Below are 19,917 nucleotides of genomic sequence, written 5' to 3'. Positions count from 1 at the left end.
ATAGATAGATAGATAGATAGATAGATAGATAGATAGATAGATAGATAGATAGATAGAGACAGAGACAGACAGAGAGAGATACAGATATATACAGATAGATATATAGATATATATATATATATATATATATATATATATATATATATATATATATATATATATATATATATATATAGGAAGATAGATAGATAGATAGATAGATAGATAGATAGATAGATAGATAGATAGATAGATAGATAGATAGATAGACAGATAGACAGACAGACAGACAAACAGACAGAGAGATAGAAATAGATGGAGATAGAGATAGATAGATATAGACAGATAGAGATAGACATTGTGTATGTGTGTGTGTATATATATATATACAGAGACAGACAAGACAGACCAATAGACAGACAGACAGAGACAGGGATGGAGATACAGAGATAGATATAGAAAGAGAGAGAGAGAAAACAAAATAGAGAGATACATAGAGAGATAGTGAGACGATAGGAAGAGAGGAAGAGAGATTAGATAGACAGACACAGATGAGAGAGAGAGAGAGAGATACTGAGATAGATATGGAAAGAGAGATAGCGAGACGTATAGAGAGATAGTGAGATGAGAGAGAGAGATTCATAGACACCAGATATTGTCTCAATGGAGAGTACACCAAGTGTGTCACTATTCCTATCGTGTAGGTAGTCCTTGACATGATTATTTGCTTCACGACCATTTGAAGTTTGAAGTTTACGTATGACCCATTTCAAAGTTATGACAGTCTCTCCCTCCCTCCCTCCCTCCCTCCCTCCCTCTCTCTCTCTCTCTCTCTCTCTCTCTCTCTTTCACACACACACTGCTGTCACATGATCGCATTTGAGGTATATGACAACCCGCCCACATTTACGACCGTTTGTAGCATCCCGTGGTCACGGGACCTCAATTTTTGCCATTTTTTTTATCCGTTTCTGGCATTTATTCCCAGTTTCCAGAGGGAAAAAAATCCATTGGGTGAAATGGATTTGCTTAATCATCACGGCATTCACTTAACGATTGCCAGAAAAATTTCAAAAATAATAAAAATAAAAATCAGGTTTTGTCCCATGATGCCTAGACTTATGGCCTCAAGGATTTATGGCCATAACTCCAGGTTCAATGATGGTCATAAGTCGAAACTACCCGTATTAGACTTAGGTACACTTTCTCATTTTTTTTTTAAATTTGCATTTATATCCCGTCCTTCTCCGAAGACTCAGGGCGGCTTACACAGTGTCAAGCAATAGTCTCATCCATTTGTATATTATATACAAAGTCAACTTTTATTGCCCCCAACAATCTGGGTCCTCATTTTACCTACCTTATAAAGGATGGAAGGCTGAGTCAACCTTGGGCCTGGTGGGACTTGAACCTGCGGTAATTGCAAGCAGCTGTGTCATTGAGGCCAGTTCACCTTCTGCTCATGTTAAACATAGAAAGAGGGCTATAATGACACGGAAAAATTGGAGGACTCAGTGATTAGGAAACCAACATTTATGTTGGTTTGTTGTGTCTTTCAAAGGTTAACTGAGCTAGGTTCTCAGAAAAGCCTTCCTCAGATACTCAGATACCACTAAGTCCAGCGCCACCTGGTGTCTAAACCATATTAATGACACCATATTTTGGCCTTTGGGAAAACTGCTCTACAAAAGGCACATCACTTTGAAGGTCTCTCTTTCCCATAATAATAATTGTCTAAGAGCAGAAATTTCGTGCTTTTAGGAGAAATCTTCTACGATTTCTAAACTTCGGCCCAAAGTTTTTCCCCAGATGGAATTGCCTCGAACTACCAGATGGGCAATAGATATATTTAATAAACTAACATTCCAAGAGGCAACTAGACTTTATGGTTTTTCTTTGAAGATGTTTCGCTTCTCATCTAAGAAGCTTCTTCAACTCTGACTAAATGGTGGGGAATGGAAGGATTGACATTCCTTGCAGACAGCTGGTCATTTGCATTCTTTTTAGAGAGTCGTTGAGGCCACTTGGAGGTTTATTTGTGTCCTCAGCGTCACCTGAATCGTGCAAAATTGCCTTAGTCAAAACTGATGAATGTATTTTATTCTCCTGATGTACACTAAGAGCATATACACCTAAGACAAATTCCTTGTGTGTCCAATCACACTTGGCCAATAAAAAATTCTATTCTATTCTATTCTATTCTATTCTATTCTATTCTATTCTATTCTATTCTATTCTATTCTATTCTATTCTATTCTGGTCTATTCTATTCTATTTCTTTTCTTTTCTTTTCTTTTCTATTCTATTCTATTTATGCATACTTTTTTTTAAATGTACAATGAGAACATATGCACCACGGACAAATTCCTTGTGTGTCCTATCACACTTGGCCAAGAAAGAATTCTATTCTATTCTATTCTATTCTATTCTATTCTATTCTATTCTATTCTATTCTATTCTATTCTATTCTATTTCTTTTATGTACACTGAGAGCATATGCACCAAAGACAAATTCCTTGTGTGTCCAATCACACTTGGCCAATAAAAACTCCTGTTCTATTCTAAACAAAGAACCACATAAACCAACCACGCTTTTTGTCCTTTTTGTCCTTCTGCTGCAGTGGATGGGAAATGGCAGGTCTGGGGTCCATGGGGAAGCTGTACTGCCACCTGCGGAGGGGGAACCCAGAAACGGGACCGTGTGTGCTATGGCCCTTTCTTTGGGGGAGAACCGTGTCAAGGTCCCAGGGAGGAGTTCAAGCAATGCAACGAACGGAGATGTCCAGGTAAGTGGATAATGATGGTGATGATGATGATGATGATGATTTTATTTAACAGATTAACAGAGTTGGAAGGGACCTTATAGATCATCTAGTCCAACCCCCCTCTCAAGCAGAGGGGCCGGGATAGCTCAGGCAATAGAGAAGCCTGTTATTAGAACACAAAGCCTGCAATTACTGCAGGTTCGAGCCCGGCCCAAGGTTGACTCAGCCTTCCACCCTTTATAAGGTAGGTAAAATGAGGACCCAGATTGTTGAGGGGGCAATAAGTTGACTTTGTAAAAAAAATATACAAATAGAATGAGACTATTGCCTTATACATTGTAAGCCGCCCTGAGTCTTCGGAGAAGGGCGGGGTATAAATGTAAACAAAAAAAAAAAGCAGGAGACCCTACACCACTGATGGCTAACCTTTTCTGGACCGAGTGCCCAACGCGCGTACACTTATAAATGGGCACATGCACACCCAAACCCCCCCAAATGCAATGCATGTGCGCCCCCTATATGTGCGCACAGCTCCTGTATGCGCTCCGTTCCCCTGCCCATGCACAGACACTCGGCATGTGCCCCACTCCTCCGTGCACGCACGCACCCCACACACATGTACCTCACCCCCTGCATGCGCCCTGGCCCCCGCACATTTGTGACGGACACCCGAAGACCAGTTGGCCGGTGGGAGGCGCACCTGCATGAGCAGCAGAGATGAACTAGGGCGATGGCTCACACGCCATCAAAGAGGGTGCTTTGTGCCACTTCTGTCACACGTACAATAGCCGTCATAAACCTTCCGTACTTTTACAGATTAACAGAGTTGGAAGGGACCTTGTAGGTCATCTAGCCCAACCCCCCCGCTCAAGCAGGAGACCCTACACCATTTTCTGACAAATGGCAGTCCAGTCTCTTCTTTTTTTTTTTTATTTGCATTTATATCCAACCCTTCTCCGAAGACTCAGGGCGGCTTACACTATGTTAGCAATAGTCTTCATCCTATTTGTATATTTATATACAAAGTCAACTTTTATTGCCCCCCCAACAATCTGGGTCCTCATTTTACCTACCTTATAAAGGATGGAAGGCTGAGTCAACCTTGGGCCTGGTGGGACTAGAACCTGCAGTAATTGCAAGCAGCTGCTGTTAATAACAGACTGTCTTAGCAGTCTGAGCCACCAGAGGCTCTTCTCGAAAGCCTCCAGTGATGAAGCTCCCGCAATTTCCGAAGGCAACTTCTGTTCCATGGGTTGATTGTTCTCACTGTCAGGAAATTCCTCCTTATTTCCAGGTTGAATCTCTGATGATGATGTTGATGTTGTTGTGATCCGTTCAGTAGTGTCCAACCCTTGGCGATTCCGTGGGCCAGGTCTCGCCACATCTTCTGATCTTGCACTACTTCTTTGAGCTCTTCTATGTTCTGGCTGGATGTCAGAGCTTTGATGGTGTCCAGCCACCATGTTCTTTGGAGATCTGGCTTCCTGTTATGTCTAACGCTTCCAAGCATAATTACTTTGCTGGATCCTATCTGGATCAGTCGTTGGGACCAGAGGTTTAGTCCAGTGGTGGGATTCAGCCGGTTCACACCTATTCAGTTGTTAACTTTCTAAGCAGTTTGGAGAACCAGTTGTTGGAAGAAATCTTATTTTGTTTTTTTCCCCACTTTGCAGGGCTAATCCTGTAAGGAAGGCAGGAAGGAAACATTCTGGTGGTGTTTCTAGCCTCATCTTTATTGCCCTGCTTACAGAAACTGCCTCTCTGGTTAACCCTTATTACATTGTAACAGCTAAGGCAAAACACCCATCGACGTGAGTGATGTTGAGTTGGCCATGCCCACATGACCATCAAGCCACGCCTACCCAGCTGGTCATTAGGGCAGAGAACCGGTTGTTAAATTATTTGACTCCCACCACTAGTTTAGTCTTCCGAGCCTTCAGACTCGTGTTGGAGCCCATCCTTGGGGAATTTCTCTCTCACCAGAACTTGAAATTGCTTTCTTCTGTAGGATATGGCCAAAATAAGAAATGGCTTATACAAGACGATAATTGTATCTCCAGTAGAGGAATCATGTCAAGATTTTCTTTTTCTTTTTTTTAATAAAAAAAGTTGTATTTCCATTTTCCAACAGCCTATTCAATGTACAGTCTCTTATTCAAGATTAATCATTAACTTTCATTTGTTACTTATTCGGGCCTGCCCAGCTACCACTTCCTTCCTTAACACAACCTTTTCTCCTCCCTTCTCTACTTTCTTCTACTTTCTTCATCCTTCCTCTCCTTCACTTTTCTACTTCCTCTCCTCCTTCCCCACTCCTCTCTTCTTCCACCCTTTCTAACCGTCTCTCTTTCTCCTTTCTTCTTCCTCTCCTTTCCCCCTCTTCTACCTCTCTCTTTCCTACCTACTTTCTTCCTTCACTCTCTCCCTTCCCATTCCCTTCTGAAATGGCAGCTGAGCAGCCCCGATTTTATTTCAAATTATTTCTATTCGTTAATTACATATCTTCAATCATTCCTGTACATTAATCCTTCATCTTCCACCCCCTTCCCCTCCCTCCCCCTTCATGTCAAGATTTAAATGTGTGGATTTCAACGCCCAGAAGACCACACTTGGATGGAAATTCTGGGCATTGAAGCCGACATACATTTAAGTCTCCAAGTATCAATCTTGGAGACTTAAACATACATGGACTTCAATGCCCAGAAGACCACGCTTGGAGGGAATTTCTGGGCTTCGAAATCCACAGATGTTTCAAGGTTGTTGATGTTTCAAAGTTGAAGTCCACAAATCTCCAAGGTTGACAAATATTGCTGTAAACCAAGGGCTCTCCAAATTTGACACAAAAACTTGTGGACTTCAACGCCCAGAATTCTTTAACCAGCCATGCTGGCTGAGGAATTCTGGATGTTGAAATCCACCAATCTTAAAAAAAGTTGCCAAGTTCGGAGCCCCCTGCTCTAGACCAAGAAGAGAAGGTATATTTCAAATTCAGCAGTAGTTCCTTGAAAATTTCCTCCTTTGATTATACTAATTATTAACATTTTACGCACGTGCCATCTCAGCTCCTTCTCAAAAATTAATTTGATTAATTTCTGAATGTGGAATACGAATTACAGAAGCGGGGGAATTGTGCTGTGCAGGATCACTCCAGCTGTTGTGGGGAAAGAATTAACACTCAGGAACCAGCTAGTGGAAAATAACTGTGGGGTTCCTGCACCTGGATAGACTGGAAAAGTTGCTGGCGATTTCTGAGACTTTTGGGGGGAGGGGGTGACTCCCAATTATTTAACCCCTCTGGATCAGTTCTGGAGTTCAGGATATGGAAATTAGAATAAGGTAGAACCCACATAAGTTTAGGTCAAAATATAGACAGTTTGATGGTGGAGTCTATGCGTTAGAGGAGGGGTCTCCAACCCCTGATCCACAGACTGGTACTGTCCCGTTGGCATATGCAGCAAAAGAAACTTCTGGGGTGTCGTTTTTCCAAGAATATAGCTTTACTGGTAAAGGTGCCACATAGAAACAGAAGAAGCAAAGCCAGTTCTGAAGTTTTTGCGTGAAAAGTAGCTTAGGTAGAAATCCCATTTTTTTCTCCTGGGCCACCTACTGTCCATTATCCACCCATCATTTGCTGGCAGTTTGTTTTGGGAATAGTCTGTGTCTTTCAGAGGTTTCCAACCATTTGACCTTCAGGTGTAGAAATTTTCTCAGGCTACAGATGGTGCTCTTCAATTCCTCAATTCCCTCCCAGCTCCCCAAAAAATTCCAAATTACTCCCCTCCCACCTCCCAACTTTCTGTTATCTGGTTGCAAGCAGAGATGTATGAGAAAGTCAACCAGGACACCATCACCTGTTGGGAACAGGTCAGTAGGGGTATTCAGATGGTTCGGACCGGTTTGGGTGAACTGGTAGTGGTGACCTATAGGTGGGCCTGTCCACCCACCCCTGCGCTATGCTATCCTATTTAGTCACGTTTTTCTAAGCCTAACACACGCAACCTGTGCGCACGAGCAAAGCGCATGTGCAGAAGGCTGTTTGCATGCATGGAAGGTATGCAGTGAACCGGTGGTAAAATTATGTGAAATCCACATCTGGAACCAGTCCATGCAAGTGGCAGGTGAGCGAGTGAAGCTTCATCTACGCCTGCGCAGGATGTAGGTTGCATGCATGAAACCATCCCCCCACCCCCCCAGAAAAAAATTCCACAAGACAACACAAAGCATGATTTTTCTTATGAAACAGGTTCCTGGTACAAGGAAGGTTGAAGGGCCCTGAGTTAGAAGCATGGTGGCCTCCCCTTCATTCTTCTTCTTCTTCTTCTTCTTCTTCTTCTTCTTCTTCTTCTTCTTCTTCTTCTTCTTCTTCTTCTTCTTCTTCTTCTTCTTCTTCTTCTTCTTCTTCTTCTCCTCCTCCTCCTCCTCCTCCTCCTCCTCCTCCTCCTCCTCCTCCTCCTCCTCCTCCTCCTCCTCCCCCCCTATCCATCATCAGATGTTGGCAATCATATTGGCGATCCTATTTTTATCAACAGCTGCACAAAAAGGAGCTGCTGAGTTTTGTCCAAACCAGTCCCTTAGATTTTGAACCCATGATGTTCTTCTTCTGCCTGGATCTCGTTTGCCTTCAATTTTTCCCTGGAGGAATAAGTGAAGTATGCCGTATTTTTCCGGGTGTTGCATTACATGTCCCCTTCATTGGGTGTGTTAAAGGAGGATCTGGACAGCATCTGGATAGTGCAGAGAAGAACAACAAAGAGGATAAAGGGACTGGAGGCTAAACCACATGATGAACGATTGAGGGAACTAAATACATCTAGTCCAGTGATGGCCAGGTTGCATGGAAATGTCATGCATGCACACATGTTCATGGGGGCCGCACTCCAGAGAAGCCGTACTTTCAGCTTCTAGTGCACATGTGCGCCCTACAATCAGCTGGCCGGCACACATTCGCTCGCCAGTTTTTGGCACTGCCGCGTGCGCGAAGGGATCATGCTTTGGAAAAGCCAAGCTTCCGGGTTCTGGTGTGTATATGTGTCCACGATCAGCTGGCCAGTGCAAGTGCAGGCGGGTTTTCAGCACTGCCACACGCATGAAGGGATCGCGCTCTGCCAAAGCTGAACTTCCAGGTTCTGGCATGCATACACATTCAACGATCAGCTGGCTGGCGTGCATGCGCACACTGGTTTTTGGCACTGCCACACGTGCGAAGGACAGCTGATCGTTGCATGCGCATGCGTGCCAGAAACCCGGAAGACAAACAGGCAAGGCTGTGTGTGCCGAGCGACATGGCTTCCTGTGCCAGTTTGGCCATGCGTGCCATAAGATCGCCATCATGGATCCAGTCTAATGAAAAGAAGGACGAGGGGCGACATGATACCAGTCTTTCAGTATCTGAGGGGCTGTCCCAGAGAAGAGGGGAGGTTAACCAATTCTCCAAATAAGGCAGGACAAGAAGCAACGGGTGGAAACTAATCAAGGAGAGAAGCAACCTGGAACTAAGGAGGAATTTCCTAATGGTGAGAGCAATACAACCAGTGGAAGAACTTGCCTTCAAAAGTTGTAGGTGCTTCATCACGGGAGGTGTTTAAGAAGAGACTGGACAACCATAGAACGGTATAGGTCTAGGTTGGACTAGAAGATCTGCAAGCTCCCTTCCAGCCCGTTTATTCTATGTTCTATTTGGTGGGGTGGGGATGCTTCAACTGAGATTCCTTTACTGAGCAGGGAATAATAGATTCTGAGGCCCAAGTAGACAGTTCCACCTTCAGGAGCCGAAAGGAAGATGCTCCTCTTAAATGGCATTGCTGAAATAGGCACAAAGTGGATCGATGGAGGCAGTGAAATACTGCCAGTTCTGATAAGCGTCTGTGGGGGAGTCTGAATTTATAATAACAATTAACTTCTAAATGTTGACTTTTTGGCACCAGCCTCCAAGGGATGTATTTTAGAGTCTTCTGGGAAGAAAAAAATTAAATTTGTCTTCCTGGAAGCTATTCAGGCCTGTCTTAGTTTCACCACATTGATATATATAGAATAGAATAGAATAGAATTTTTTATTGGCCAAGTGTGATTGGACACACAAGGAATTTGTCTTGGTTCATCTGCTCTCAGTGTACATAAAAGAAATAGAATAGAATAGAATAGAATAGAATAGAATAGAATAGAATAGAATAGAATAGAATAGAATTTGTTATTGGCCAAGTGTAATTGGACACACAAGGAATTTGTCTTGGTGCATATGCTCTCAGTGTACATAAAAGAAATAGAATAGAATAGAATAGAATAGAATAGAATAGAATAGAATAGAATAGAATAGAATAGAATTTGTTATTGGCCAAGTGTGATTGGATACACAAGGAATTTGTCTTGGTGCATATGCTCTCAGTGTACATAAAAGAAAAGATACCTTCATCAAAGTACAACATTTACAACACAAATGATGGTCAATATATCAGTATAAATCATAAGGATTGCCAGCAACAAAGTTACAGTCATACAGTCATAAGTGGAAAGAGATGGGAACGATGAGAAGATTAATAGTAGTGCAGATTTAGTAAATAGTTTGACATATATTCATTCCCTCTCCCTCCCTCTCTCTCTCTCTCTTTCATTCTCTCACTCTCTCTTTCATTGCATCTCTCTTTTACTCTCTCTTTTCTCTCTCACCTTTGCTGTCTCCATTTTCTCTCCCTTTCTTTCCCTCTCTCTTCCTCTTCCTCTCTCTCATCTCTTTTCTCATTCTCTTCTTTTCTCTCTTCCATTCTCTCACTTTCTTCTCTTTCTCTTTTTTCTCTCTTTCTCTTTCATTTTATCTCCCCTTTTCTCTCTCAATACTCTCTCTCTCTCTCTCTCTCTCTTCTCTCTCTCTTTTTCCATTAACTTTTCTCTCTTCTTCTGTCTCATTTTCTCTTCCTTCCTTTCTCTTTCTCTTTCCCTCTCTTTTCTCTTCCTCGCTCTCTCTTTTATATCTTCCTCATTCTTTTTCTTTCTGTTCCATTCTCTCTCTTGCTTTTTTCTCTTTCTCTTTTCCCTGTTTCTCTTCTATTTTCTATTCCTTTCTTTCTCCTTTTCTCTTTCTCTCTTTCTGTCTCTTTTTCTCTTTTTGTTTTTCCCTCTCTCTTCTTCGCTCTCTCCTCTTCTCAAACTACCTATAACTTTTTGAGACCCCTGCTATGGTTTCCATCCAGAAAGAACTTTGATTCTGGTTGCTTTCCAAAAACAATCCATGTAGTGCTTTGAAAAATGAAGTGCACCTTTTGTTATTTCAAAATGAATGCCATTATGGGCTAATGGAGATAGCGAAAGATTTTATTTTCCTGGGCTCCAAGATCACCGCAGACGGGGACTGCAGCCAAGAAATTAAAAGACGCTTGCTCCTGGGGAGGAAAGCTATAGCAAATTTAGATAGCATACTAAAAAACAGAGATATTACCCTGCCAACAAAAGTACGTATAGTCAAGGCTATGGTTTTCCCAGTTGCAATGTATAGCTGTGAAAGTTGGACCATAAAAAAGGCTGAGCGCCAAAGAATGGAGGCCTTTGAACGCTGGTGCTGGAGAAGACTCCTGAGAGTCCCTTGGACTGCTTGGTGATCCAACCGGTCAGTCCTAGAGGAGATCAACACTGAATGCTCTTTAGAAGGCCAGATCCTGAAGATGAAACTGAAATACTTTGGCCACCTAATGAGAAAGAAGGACTCCTGGAGAAGAACCTCATGCTAAGAAAGATTGAGGGCAAAAGAAGACGGGGACGACAGAGAACGAGGTGGCTGGATGGAGTCACTGAAGCAGTCGGCGTGAGTTTCAATGGACTCCAGAGGATGGTAGAGGACAGGAAGGCCTGGAGGAACGTTGTCCATGGGGTCGCGATGGGTCAGACACGACTTTGCAACTAACAACAACAATGGGCTAATGAAAAAGAAATGCACCTGTTCAAAACTATAACCCCAACCAAGTTTTTAAAAATCATTAATTCGCAGAGTTTGCCTAACCTCCTGGCCCAAATGCTTTGGGAAGCTGGTGGGTTTTCACCACTTTGCAAAAAGCTTAACAAAGTTAGGGCCAACCTGATCTCGAGGGGATGCGGTTCCCCAGAGCAGAAAATGTGTGATGGAATGTAGTAAGGAGATGGATTCCTAGGCAGGTGAATTCCAGAGGCATAAGAGGCAACTCAGCTCAGATATCATGTGCGAGAGAAAGTGGGTGAAGACATCCCCTCCTTAATACTTCCAAGAGTATATTGTAAATGGAGATCGTAGAATCTTCAGTTTGGCAAGATTCTGTCTATAGGTTTGAAACAAGAAAGGACTCAGCTTGGAAGAATCAACCATTTAATCATTCTTGGTGTCATGTCCCCCTCCCCCTCTGATGACCGGGTCAATGAAGTCCGTATCAAACATGACAATGAAGCCTCTGCAGCTGTGCCAAAGTCCGTCGAGGTTTCTCAGGGCAGGCAGGAGTCCAAGTTGTGACTTCAGCAAACTAGATGAGACTTTGCTTGACTCAAGGTTGGAATGCCAAAAGCAGGTCCTTTATATAGGCTGTGGGGTATGGCTCCATGACTCAGCATTTATCCAAGCCTGCCCCACCCTTCCTTCTGCTGGCATCACCTTTCAGATCTCCAGAAGTGAGGATCCTCCCACTCTGAATTGTCTTCAGCTGTCTCTACTGTCAGCATCTGGGAAAGGGAGGGGTCAGAGAGAGCAGGTCCGGGTAATTGCACCACTTGGCTGACTTCCTGCTCTGACGGCTGCGTTGAAGGAACACACATTGTAGGAGTGAGCTGTATTGGGTTTCCGTTTTCACTCCTTGACTCCTCTCCAGGCATGGAGCCAGGGCCGGGGGCTGGAGGCATGACAGACCGTTCATCTTCATTATCAGACTCGGAGTCTGATAACAGGCCCAGGAGGAGACGGGAGGGGCCCGGCTGAGGGGGACGAGACACAACACTTGGTTTTTGGGCCTGACATACAGAAAACACAACTCCTGGCTCCCATGACATGACATTGTTTGATGGAAAGGAGTTGGAGCATGTCCTCCTTGCTTGATCTGGTGGGACAGGCAAGAATAACAGAGACAAGTAGGGCTTGAATAACCAGCATCTTGGATTACAATAGGATGCTCACGGAGAACCAGTGCAGCTCTCTGACTGCTGGTGTTATATGGCTGTAATAAAAAAAATTGCTTAAAAAGATATCTGCAGTGCTGTGTTCCGGTCCAGCTAGAGCTTCCAAATGATCTTGAAGATTAAAAGCATGCAGGGCGCATTATGGTAATCCAAACAGAAGATGACTAAAGCATGAGTCACCAAGAAGAAGGTCTCCTGGACTAAGAACAGGCACCGAAGGTACCCAAGGCAGAACCTGTGCAAAGCCACAGTTGTCCTGTGCTGTCCACAGATCCTTGTCTTGGTCGAATGACTAGTGGGTGAGTTTGGGTCAATCACCAGGAGAAAGTGACTTCTAGTCGATTGGATCACTGGAGGATTTTAAGAAGAGATTGGACAGTCACTTATCTGCGGGCCCCGAACCTGGCCCCCTGGCAGAGAGTGACTCAGAGAGTGAGGGGGAAGAACCGACAGGGCTTCCTTCTGCAGGACCTTCCTCTCTGGCTCCGCTCCAGGTTCCAGAGGCAGGCCAGGTGGTGGAGGAGGAGCTGACACGGCCTCTTTCCCCCGATCCCTCCTTCTCCCTGGCAACACCCCAAGAGCCAGCTGAGGAGGATCAATCTTGGCTAGATGCAAGGCAGCGATGCCGAGGGAAACATGCACAGCAAAGGAAACAGAGGGGCCGGCTCAGGGAGTGCTGAGTCACGGAGCCACACCCCACAGGGTATAAAAGTGGGTGGAGTGCCATTGGGCTTCATGATGGACAAATACTGACTTTTGGGAACTTTGGCTGCTTTATTGCAAAACTAAAGAATTGGCTTCTAGATTTCTGTTTATTTCTGAACTCTGGGTTGCTCCAGCAACGGACCGCAGTTGCACTAAAGAGATAGGAGGACTTGGCAAGCAATCATAGGTTCGTTGCCAGAACTGATATCTGTAGTAGGAATAAATTGCTGGCAAATATAGTCAGCTCATGTGTCTTTTTGGTTGTGGTTGAGGGGGACAGAACACAGGGGAGCCATGATAGCAGTCTTCCAATATTTGAGGTACTGCCACAGAGAGGAGGGGTTCAAGCTATTTTCAAGGCAACCGAAAGCCAGACAAGGAATAATGGATGGAAACTGACCAAGGTGAAATTCAACCTGGAAATAAGGAGAAATTTCCTGACAGTGAGAACAATCAACCAATGGAACAGAAGTTGCCTTTAGAAGTTGTGGGAGCTTCATCCCTGGAGGCTTTCAAGAAGAGACTGGACTGCCATTTGTCAGAAATGATGTTTCCAACTCTATCTCCTGCTTGAGCAGGGGCCTGGATTATTCTCCAAAGGACCTAAAGGCAGGACAAAAAACAAGTGGAAGCTAATCAAAGAGAGAACCAACCTAGAACTAAAGAGAAATTTCTTGACAATGAGAACAATCATTCAATGGAACAGCTTTCCTCCAGAAGTTGTGGGTGCTCCAACACTGGAGGTTTTGAAGAAGAGACTGGACAGCCACTTGTCTGAAATGGTGTAGGATTTCCTTCTTGAGCAGGGGAATGGAATAGATGACCTCAAAGTTCCCCTCCGACTGTTATTCTTGCATTGGTCCACCAGCAGCCTGTGGACCTGGCAGCGGAGTTGGACGGTGAGGAGACTGGGGAGGACAATGAGCCAGTCCTGGAGTCAGGGGAAGGCCCAGATGAGGGCTGTCCATCAGAGGCAGAGATGGGGCCAGGGCCATCAGGGAGTGAGGTGTGGACTCCAGAGCCTCCAGAGACTGATAGTAGTGAGACAGAGGGACAGGAGGAGCCTGTTCCTAATGCACACATGTGAAGAGCTGCCAGAAGGCAAAAGCAGCTGAAGCAAAAAGGACGACTCAGGAGTAAGGCCAGAAGATGATTGGCCACTCTCATAAGGCTTAAAAGAGCAGCAATGAGCCGTTGGGTTCTTTGTGGAAAAGCAACATTGATTCCATTGCTTCTTGTCAGTGTCTCTTGAACTTTGTGGGGGTTTTGCCAAGAAAAGCCTTTGGCAGGTTGCCAAAAACAACAAAGGTTGGTGATAAGGCTGAAGGACTGTTTATGAAGAATTTGTTTTGAACTAAGCTGAAAATGGATTAATCCTCAGCTGTTTTAATAAAATAAGTTTGTTCAAGACTGAATTGTGTTTGGTCATCACTACTTGGGCCCCGGTCACAACAATTTGGTTATTCTCCACCACTAGAGATTTTCGACAGCCGTTTGCCTGGGATGGCATGAAGTTCCTGCCTTGAGCAGGGCATTGGAGTAGAAGACTTCAGATGTCCCTTCCAGCCTTATGACTCTATGTTCTCTTCTAGCAACCATCTCTAATACAGAGCATCAGGCTTCATTACCAGAAATGTCATTCAATGCAGCTTGCAAAATCAGAGAAGGAAATTGTACCTTGAGTGGTTCCTGCAATCTCTGATATTTGAGGAAGGGCAGATGGTGGAGCAGATGGCCTGCCAGGAATGATCCTCCTCCTCATGTTGTGTTCATCACACAACAGCTTTGTAATTGTCTGGACTACAAAATTGCCTGGGCCAAGAGCAAAAGGATCATTAGCTTTCCCCAAGTGGATTCTTTCCAACTACGTTGGAGGTGGTGCCCATGAACTCCAGCTGATCTAGATTGGATGAAGGGATCTACAATCCAGACCAACCCGGAGAAGGCTGGAACCATAAAAAAAAAAGAGGAAACATGCTCACATGCTTCATGTCTCAGGAGATCTTCTAGTTCAACCCCCTGCTCAATCCAGAGATCCGACATCAATCAATTAATTAAACCTTTATTTTCAATGGACAACATGCATACCATGAAATTCTATATGGTATCAAATGGGTGTCTAACCTCTTGACAACCTCCAGCGATGGAACGCTCACTTCTGGAAGCAAGCTGGTGCAACGATTAATTAAAGAATAACAGAATAAGGGAAGAGACCTTGGAGATCTTCTAGTCCAGCCCTCTGCTCAAGCAAGAAACCCTATACCATTTCAGATAAATGGTGTCTCATCTCTTCTTGAAAATCTTCAGTGATGGAGCACCCACAACTTCTGAAAGCAAGCCATTCCTCTGACTGATTGTTCTCCCTTCACATTGCAAGGTTGAGAAACACCGAGCTAAGGCAAGGCTGTTTTGAGATCTTGGCATGCCTATGGTTCTAGGTATGTCTACAGTCGGTCTTACTTTGCTAATATTTTTCTAGTCCTTCTGGGCCACGTATGTCTCCACTCTGTTTACAAGTTGCTTTACACACTCAGGAAGGAAAGAAATATAATTGGAACTTGAAAAATCTCTACTTCCTCCTATCTTCTCTGCTCCAAGTTGAGAAATAGCTTTAATATTCCGTTGACAGTTTCCCCCTGGTTTATGTCTCATAAATAACTTCAACGCATAAAGGCTGGCATTATTGAGGCAGAAGTGGGATTCATTCTTCAATCTTGCAGGCTGCAAACTCTACCTCTCCTTTTCCAGAAGGGTAGAATATTTATGGGAATTTTCATGAAATGCATTTATGGCTATAACGTGTTCTATTGCTGCTGCATGTCAATATCGGCAAGTTTTATACTTGGTTTGTTTGCTACTCTCCTGGGCTGCCACAAGAGAGGGACCTAGGTTTGAATACAAAGCCTGACTAACTAGTGTTCTTCTTGGAATGATAACATAACATAACATAATAACAGAGTAGGAAGGGACCTTGGAGGTCTTCTAGTCCAACCCCCTGCCCAGGCAGGAAACTCTACACTATTTCAGACAAATGGCTATCCAACATTTTCTTAAAAATTTCCAGTGTTGGAGCATTTACAACTTCTGCAGGCAAGTTGTTCCACTTATTGATTGTTCTCACAGTCAGGAAATTTCTCCTTAGTTCTAAGTTGCTCCTCTCCTTGATCAGTTTCCACCCATTGCTTCTTGTCCTACCTTCAGGTGCTTTGGAGAATAGTTTGACTCCCTCTTCTTTGTGGCAACCCCTGAGATATTGGAACACAGCTATCATGTCTCCCCTAGTCCTTCTTTTCATTAAACTAGACATACCCAGTTCCTGCAATCGTTCTTCATATGTTTTAGCCTCCAGTCCCCTAATCATCTTTGTTGCTCTTTATTGCTCTTCTCTACACTCTTTCTAGAGTCTCAACATCTTTTTTATATTGTGGCGACCAAAACTGAATGCAATATTCCAAGTGTGGCCTTACCAAGGCATTATAAAGTGGTATTAACACTTCATGTGATCTTGATTCTATCCCTCTGTTTATGCAGCCCAGAACTGTGTTGGCTTTTTTGGCAGCTGCTGCACACTGCTGGCTCATGATGCCCGCCCCCCACAAAATCTTATAGTGTGGAGCTACGGTTCAAGCAGTTGGTGTTCCTTTCCACAGTGGCCAAGGGGACATATCAGGGAATCACACTTTACTCATGAAAGCACACTTGGAATAGTGTCTATGGAGATTCTCCATCATCCAGGTTATGGTTGTCCCAAAGGTGCTTTTTCAAGAGGCAACTGGACTTTCTTGTTCTTCTTTTGAAGACATTTTGCTTCTCATCCAAGATGTTTCTTCAGTTCTGACTGAATGGCAAAGGATGGAAGGATTTATATCCCTTGCAGACAGAGCTGGTCATTTGCATTATTTTAGCGAGGCCACTTGGGGTTTTGTCTCAATCCTCAGGATCACCTGAATAGTGCAGATGGGTGTGGATAAACCCATTTGCACTACTACTACAGATAAACCTCCATGCACACTCACATGTTCGATTCTGGGTGAACCGGTTGTTAAATTTGTTAAAGAAGAGGGTTGTTAAAGAAGAGGGAGTCAAACTATTCTCCAAAGCACCTGAGGGTAGAACAAGAAGCAATGGGTGGAAACTAATCAAGGAGAGAAGCAACTTAGAACTAAGGAGAAATTTCCTGATAGTGAGAACAATCAAAGTGGAACAACTTGCCTGCAGAAGTTGTGAATGCTCCAACACTGGAAATTTTTAAGAAAATGTTGGATAACCATCTGTTTGACATGGTGTAGAGTTTCCTGTCTCGACAGGGGATTGGACTAGAAGACCTCCAAGGTCCCTTCCAACTCTGTTATTATATTATATTATAAATTATGTGAAGGCCACCTCTGCCTCCAAGGTCCCTTCCAGAGGTGGGTTTCAGCAGGTTCTGAACAGTTCTGAAGAACCGGTAGCAGAAATTTTGAGTAGTTCGGAGAACCCGTAGTAAAAATTCTGATTGGCCCCACCCCCATCTATTCTCCGCCTCCTTAGTCCCAGCTGATCGGGAAGAAATGGGGATTTTGTATTATTCTTCCCCTGGATTGGGGAGGGAATGGAGATTTTACAGTATCCTTCACCTGGAGTGGGGTGGAAATGGAGATTTTGCAGTCTCCTTCCCCTGCCATGCCCATCAAGCCATGCCACACCTACCAAGCCACGCCCACAGAACCAGTAGTAAAAAAAATTGAAACTCACCACTGGTCCCTTCCAGTGCTATGATTCTATGATTCTTTAACATTGCCCTCATATTTGCCTAAAAGCACACCATAGTGAAGATTTAATATGCCAAGGGCTCCCATGAATTCTGTAGACATTCAATGTAGAGAAAAGTCAAGTCCTACACTTAGGCAATGAAAACCAAAGTACACATATAGACTGGGTGAAACCAGGCTTAATAGCAGTAACTTTGAGAGGGATCTTACAACTTCTGCACTGCAAAAACATATGGACTTCAAATCTTGATCAAGGCAAATCAATAGATGCAATCTACATAGACTTCTGCAAAGCTTTTGACTCAGTAGTACACGATAAACTTCTCCTAAAACTAATATCCTATGGCATCTCAGGACCCCTCCACAAATGGATATCTGCTTTTCTGTCTAACAGACAACAAGTGGTCAAAATTGGCAATGCTCTATCAAATCCTGTTCCTGTCAAGAGTGGCGTTCCTCAAGGCAGCATCCTTGGACCAACACTCTTTATACTATACATTAATGATCTTTGTGACCATATCTCAAGTAATTGTGTTCTCTTTGCTGATGATGTCAAACTATTTAACATCACAGACAACACTTCTATCATTCAAAACGACCTTGATCATCTAACCGCTTGGTCTAAAAATTGGCAACTCCAAATTTCAACCAGCAAATGCTCAGTCTTACATATAGGAAAAAAGAACCCAAAAACTAAGTACACACTAGATGGACATTACCTTACAGACGACCCCCATCCCGTCAAAGACCTTGGAGTTTTCATGTCAAATGATCTAAGTGCCAAAGCCCACTGCAATTACATAGCAAAAAAAAGCTCTAAGAGTTGTAAACCTAATCTTGCGCAGTTTCTTTTCCAAAAACACCACACTATTAACCAGAGCATATAAAACATTTGCTAGACCAATTCTAGAATACAGCTCGCCTGTTTGGAACCCTCACCACATCTCTGACATCAATACAATTGAACGTGTCCAGAAATATTTTACAAGAAGAGTTCTCCATTCCTCTGAAAACAACAAATACCTTATCCCACCAGACTTGAAATCCTAGGCTTAGAAAACTTGGAACTCCGTCGCCTTCGACAAGACCTAAGTTTAACTCACAGAATCATCTATTGTAATGTCCTTCCTGTTAAAGACTACTTCAGCTTTAATTGCAATAATACTAGAGCAACTAATAGATTTAAACTTAATGTCAACCGCTTTAATCTAGATTGCAGAAAATATGACTTCTGTAACAGAATCATCAGTGCTTGGAATACTTTACCTGACTCTGTGGTCTCTTCCCATAATCCTAAAAGCTTTATCCAAAAACTTTCTACTATTGACCTCACCCCATTCCTAAGAGGACCATAAGGGGCGTGCATAAGCGCACAAACGTGCCTACCGTTCCTGTCCTATTGTTTTTCTTTTCTTCTTTCTATATATATATATGCTTATACCTCCTTATATTTACTCATATATGTTTATATACTATATAATCTTTTGTATGATTCCTACATATATTGTTGTGACAAAATAAATAAATAAATAAATAAATAAATCTTGGGATCTTCGCGGACAACCAGCTAAACATGAGCCAGCAGTGTGTGGTGGCAGCCAAAAAGGCCAACACAATCCTAAATTGCATTAACAGAGAGATACAATCAAGATCAAGTGAGGTACTAATACCACTCTATAAAGCCTTAGTAAGACCACATCTAGAGTCCTGCATCCAGTTTTGGTCCCCAAACTAATAAAAAAGATGTTGAGACTCTAGAAAGAGTGCAGAAAAGAGCAACCTCGTCACTTCCCACCTGGATTACTGCAACGCTCTCTACATGGGGCTCCCCTTGAAGAGTACCTGGAGGCTTCAACTGGTCCAGAATGCGGCCGCGCGGGTGATTGAGGGAGCAGCTCGAAGCTCCCATATAACACCTATCCTGCCCGGGCTGCACTGGCTTCCAATTGCCTTCCGGGTGCAATTCAAGGTGTTGGTTCTCACCTTTAAAGCGCTCCATGGCTTAGGACCGAGTTACTTACGGGACCGCCTCCTGCTACCGGTGGCCTCCCATCGACCAGTGTGCTCCCGGCGACCCCCAGGGGGAGGGCTTTCTCTGCGGGGGCTCCAGCCCTCTGGAACAAGCTACCCCCAGGGATACGCCAGCGCCCTGACCTCCGGTCCTTCCGGCGTGAGTTGAAGACTCTTTTATTTCATTGTGCAGGACTGGCCTAATAGTTTTTTAATGGGGTTTTTTAATAGTTTTTAGAATTTTCAGCCTATTTAAATTAATCTTTTAAATTTGTTTCTAATTTTTATATTTGTTGTTCTTAGTTGGCTGTAAACCACCCTGAGTCCTTTGGGAGAAGGGCGGTATAGAAATTGAAATAATAAATAAATAAATAAATAAATAAACCAAGATGATTAGGGGATTGGAGGCTTAAACATATGAAGAACAGTTGCAGGAACTGGGCCTGGCTAGGCTAGTGAAGAGAAGGACCAGGGGAGACAGGATAGCAGTCTTCCAATATTTGAGGGGCTGTCACAGAGAAGAGGGGGGTCAACCTATTTTCCAAAGCACCTGAAGGCCAGACAAGGAATAATGGATGGAAACT

The 19,917-nt window shown here is 43.6% G+C and overlaps 1 protein-coding gene across 1 annotated transcript in view; it reads left to right on the top strand.

The window, feature by feature from the left end:
• Window positions 1-19,917, top strand: part of ADGRB1 (adhesion G protein-coupled receptor B1) — a 341,354-nt gene that overhangs the window by 113,807 nt on the left and 207,630 nt on the right. Inside the window, exon 8 of the mRNA XM_058174889.1 lies at window positions 2,601-2,765. Within this exon, the coding sequence (XP_058030872.1) occupies window positions 2,601-2,765 (165 nt within the window). The remainder of the gene's footprint in view (window positions 1-2,600; window positions 2,766-19,917) is intronic.

The sequence above is a fragment of the Ahaetulla prasina genome, chromosome 3 (assembly GCF_028640845.1).
Source record: "Ahaetulla prasina isolate Xishuangbanna chromosome 3, ASM2864084v1, whole genome shotgun sequence".
Taxonomy (NCBI): Eukaryota; Metazoa; Chordata; class Lepidosauria; order Squamata; family Colubridae; genus Ahaetulla; species Ahaetulla prasina.
This window is presented reverse-complemented; position numbering and strand designations above follow the sequence as displayed.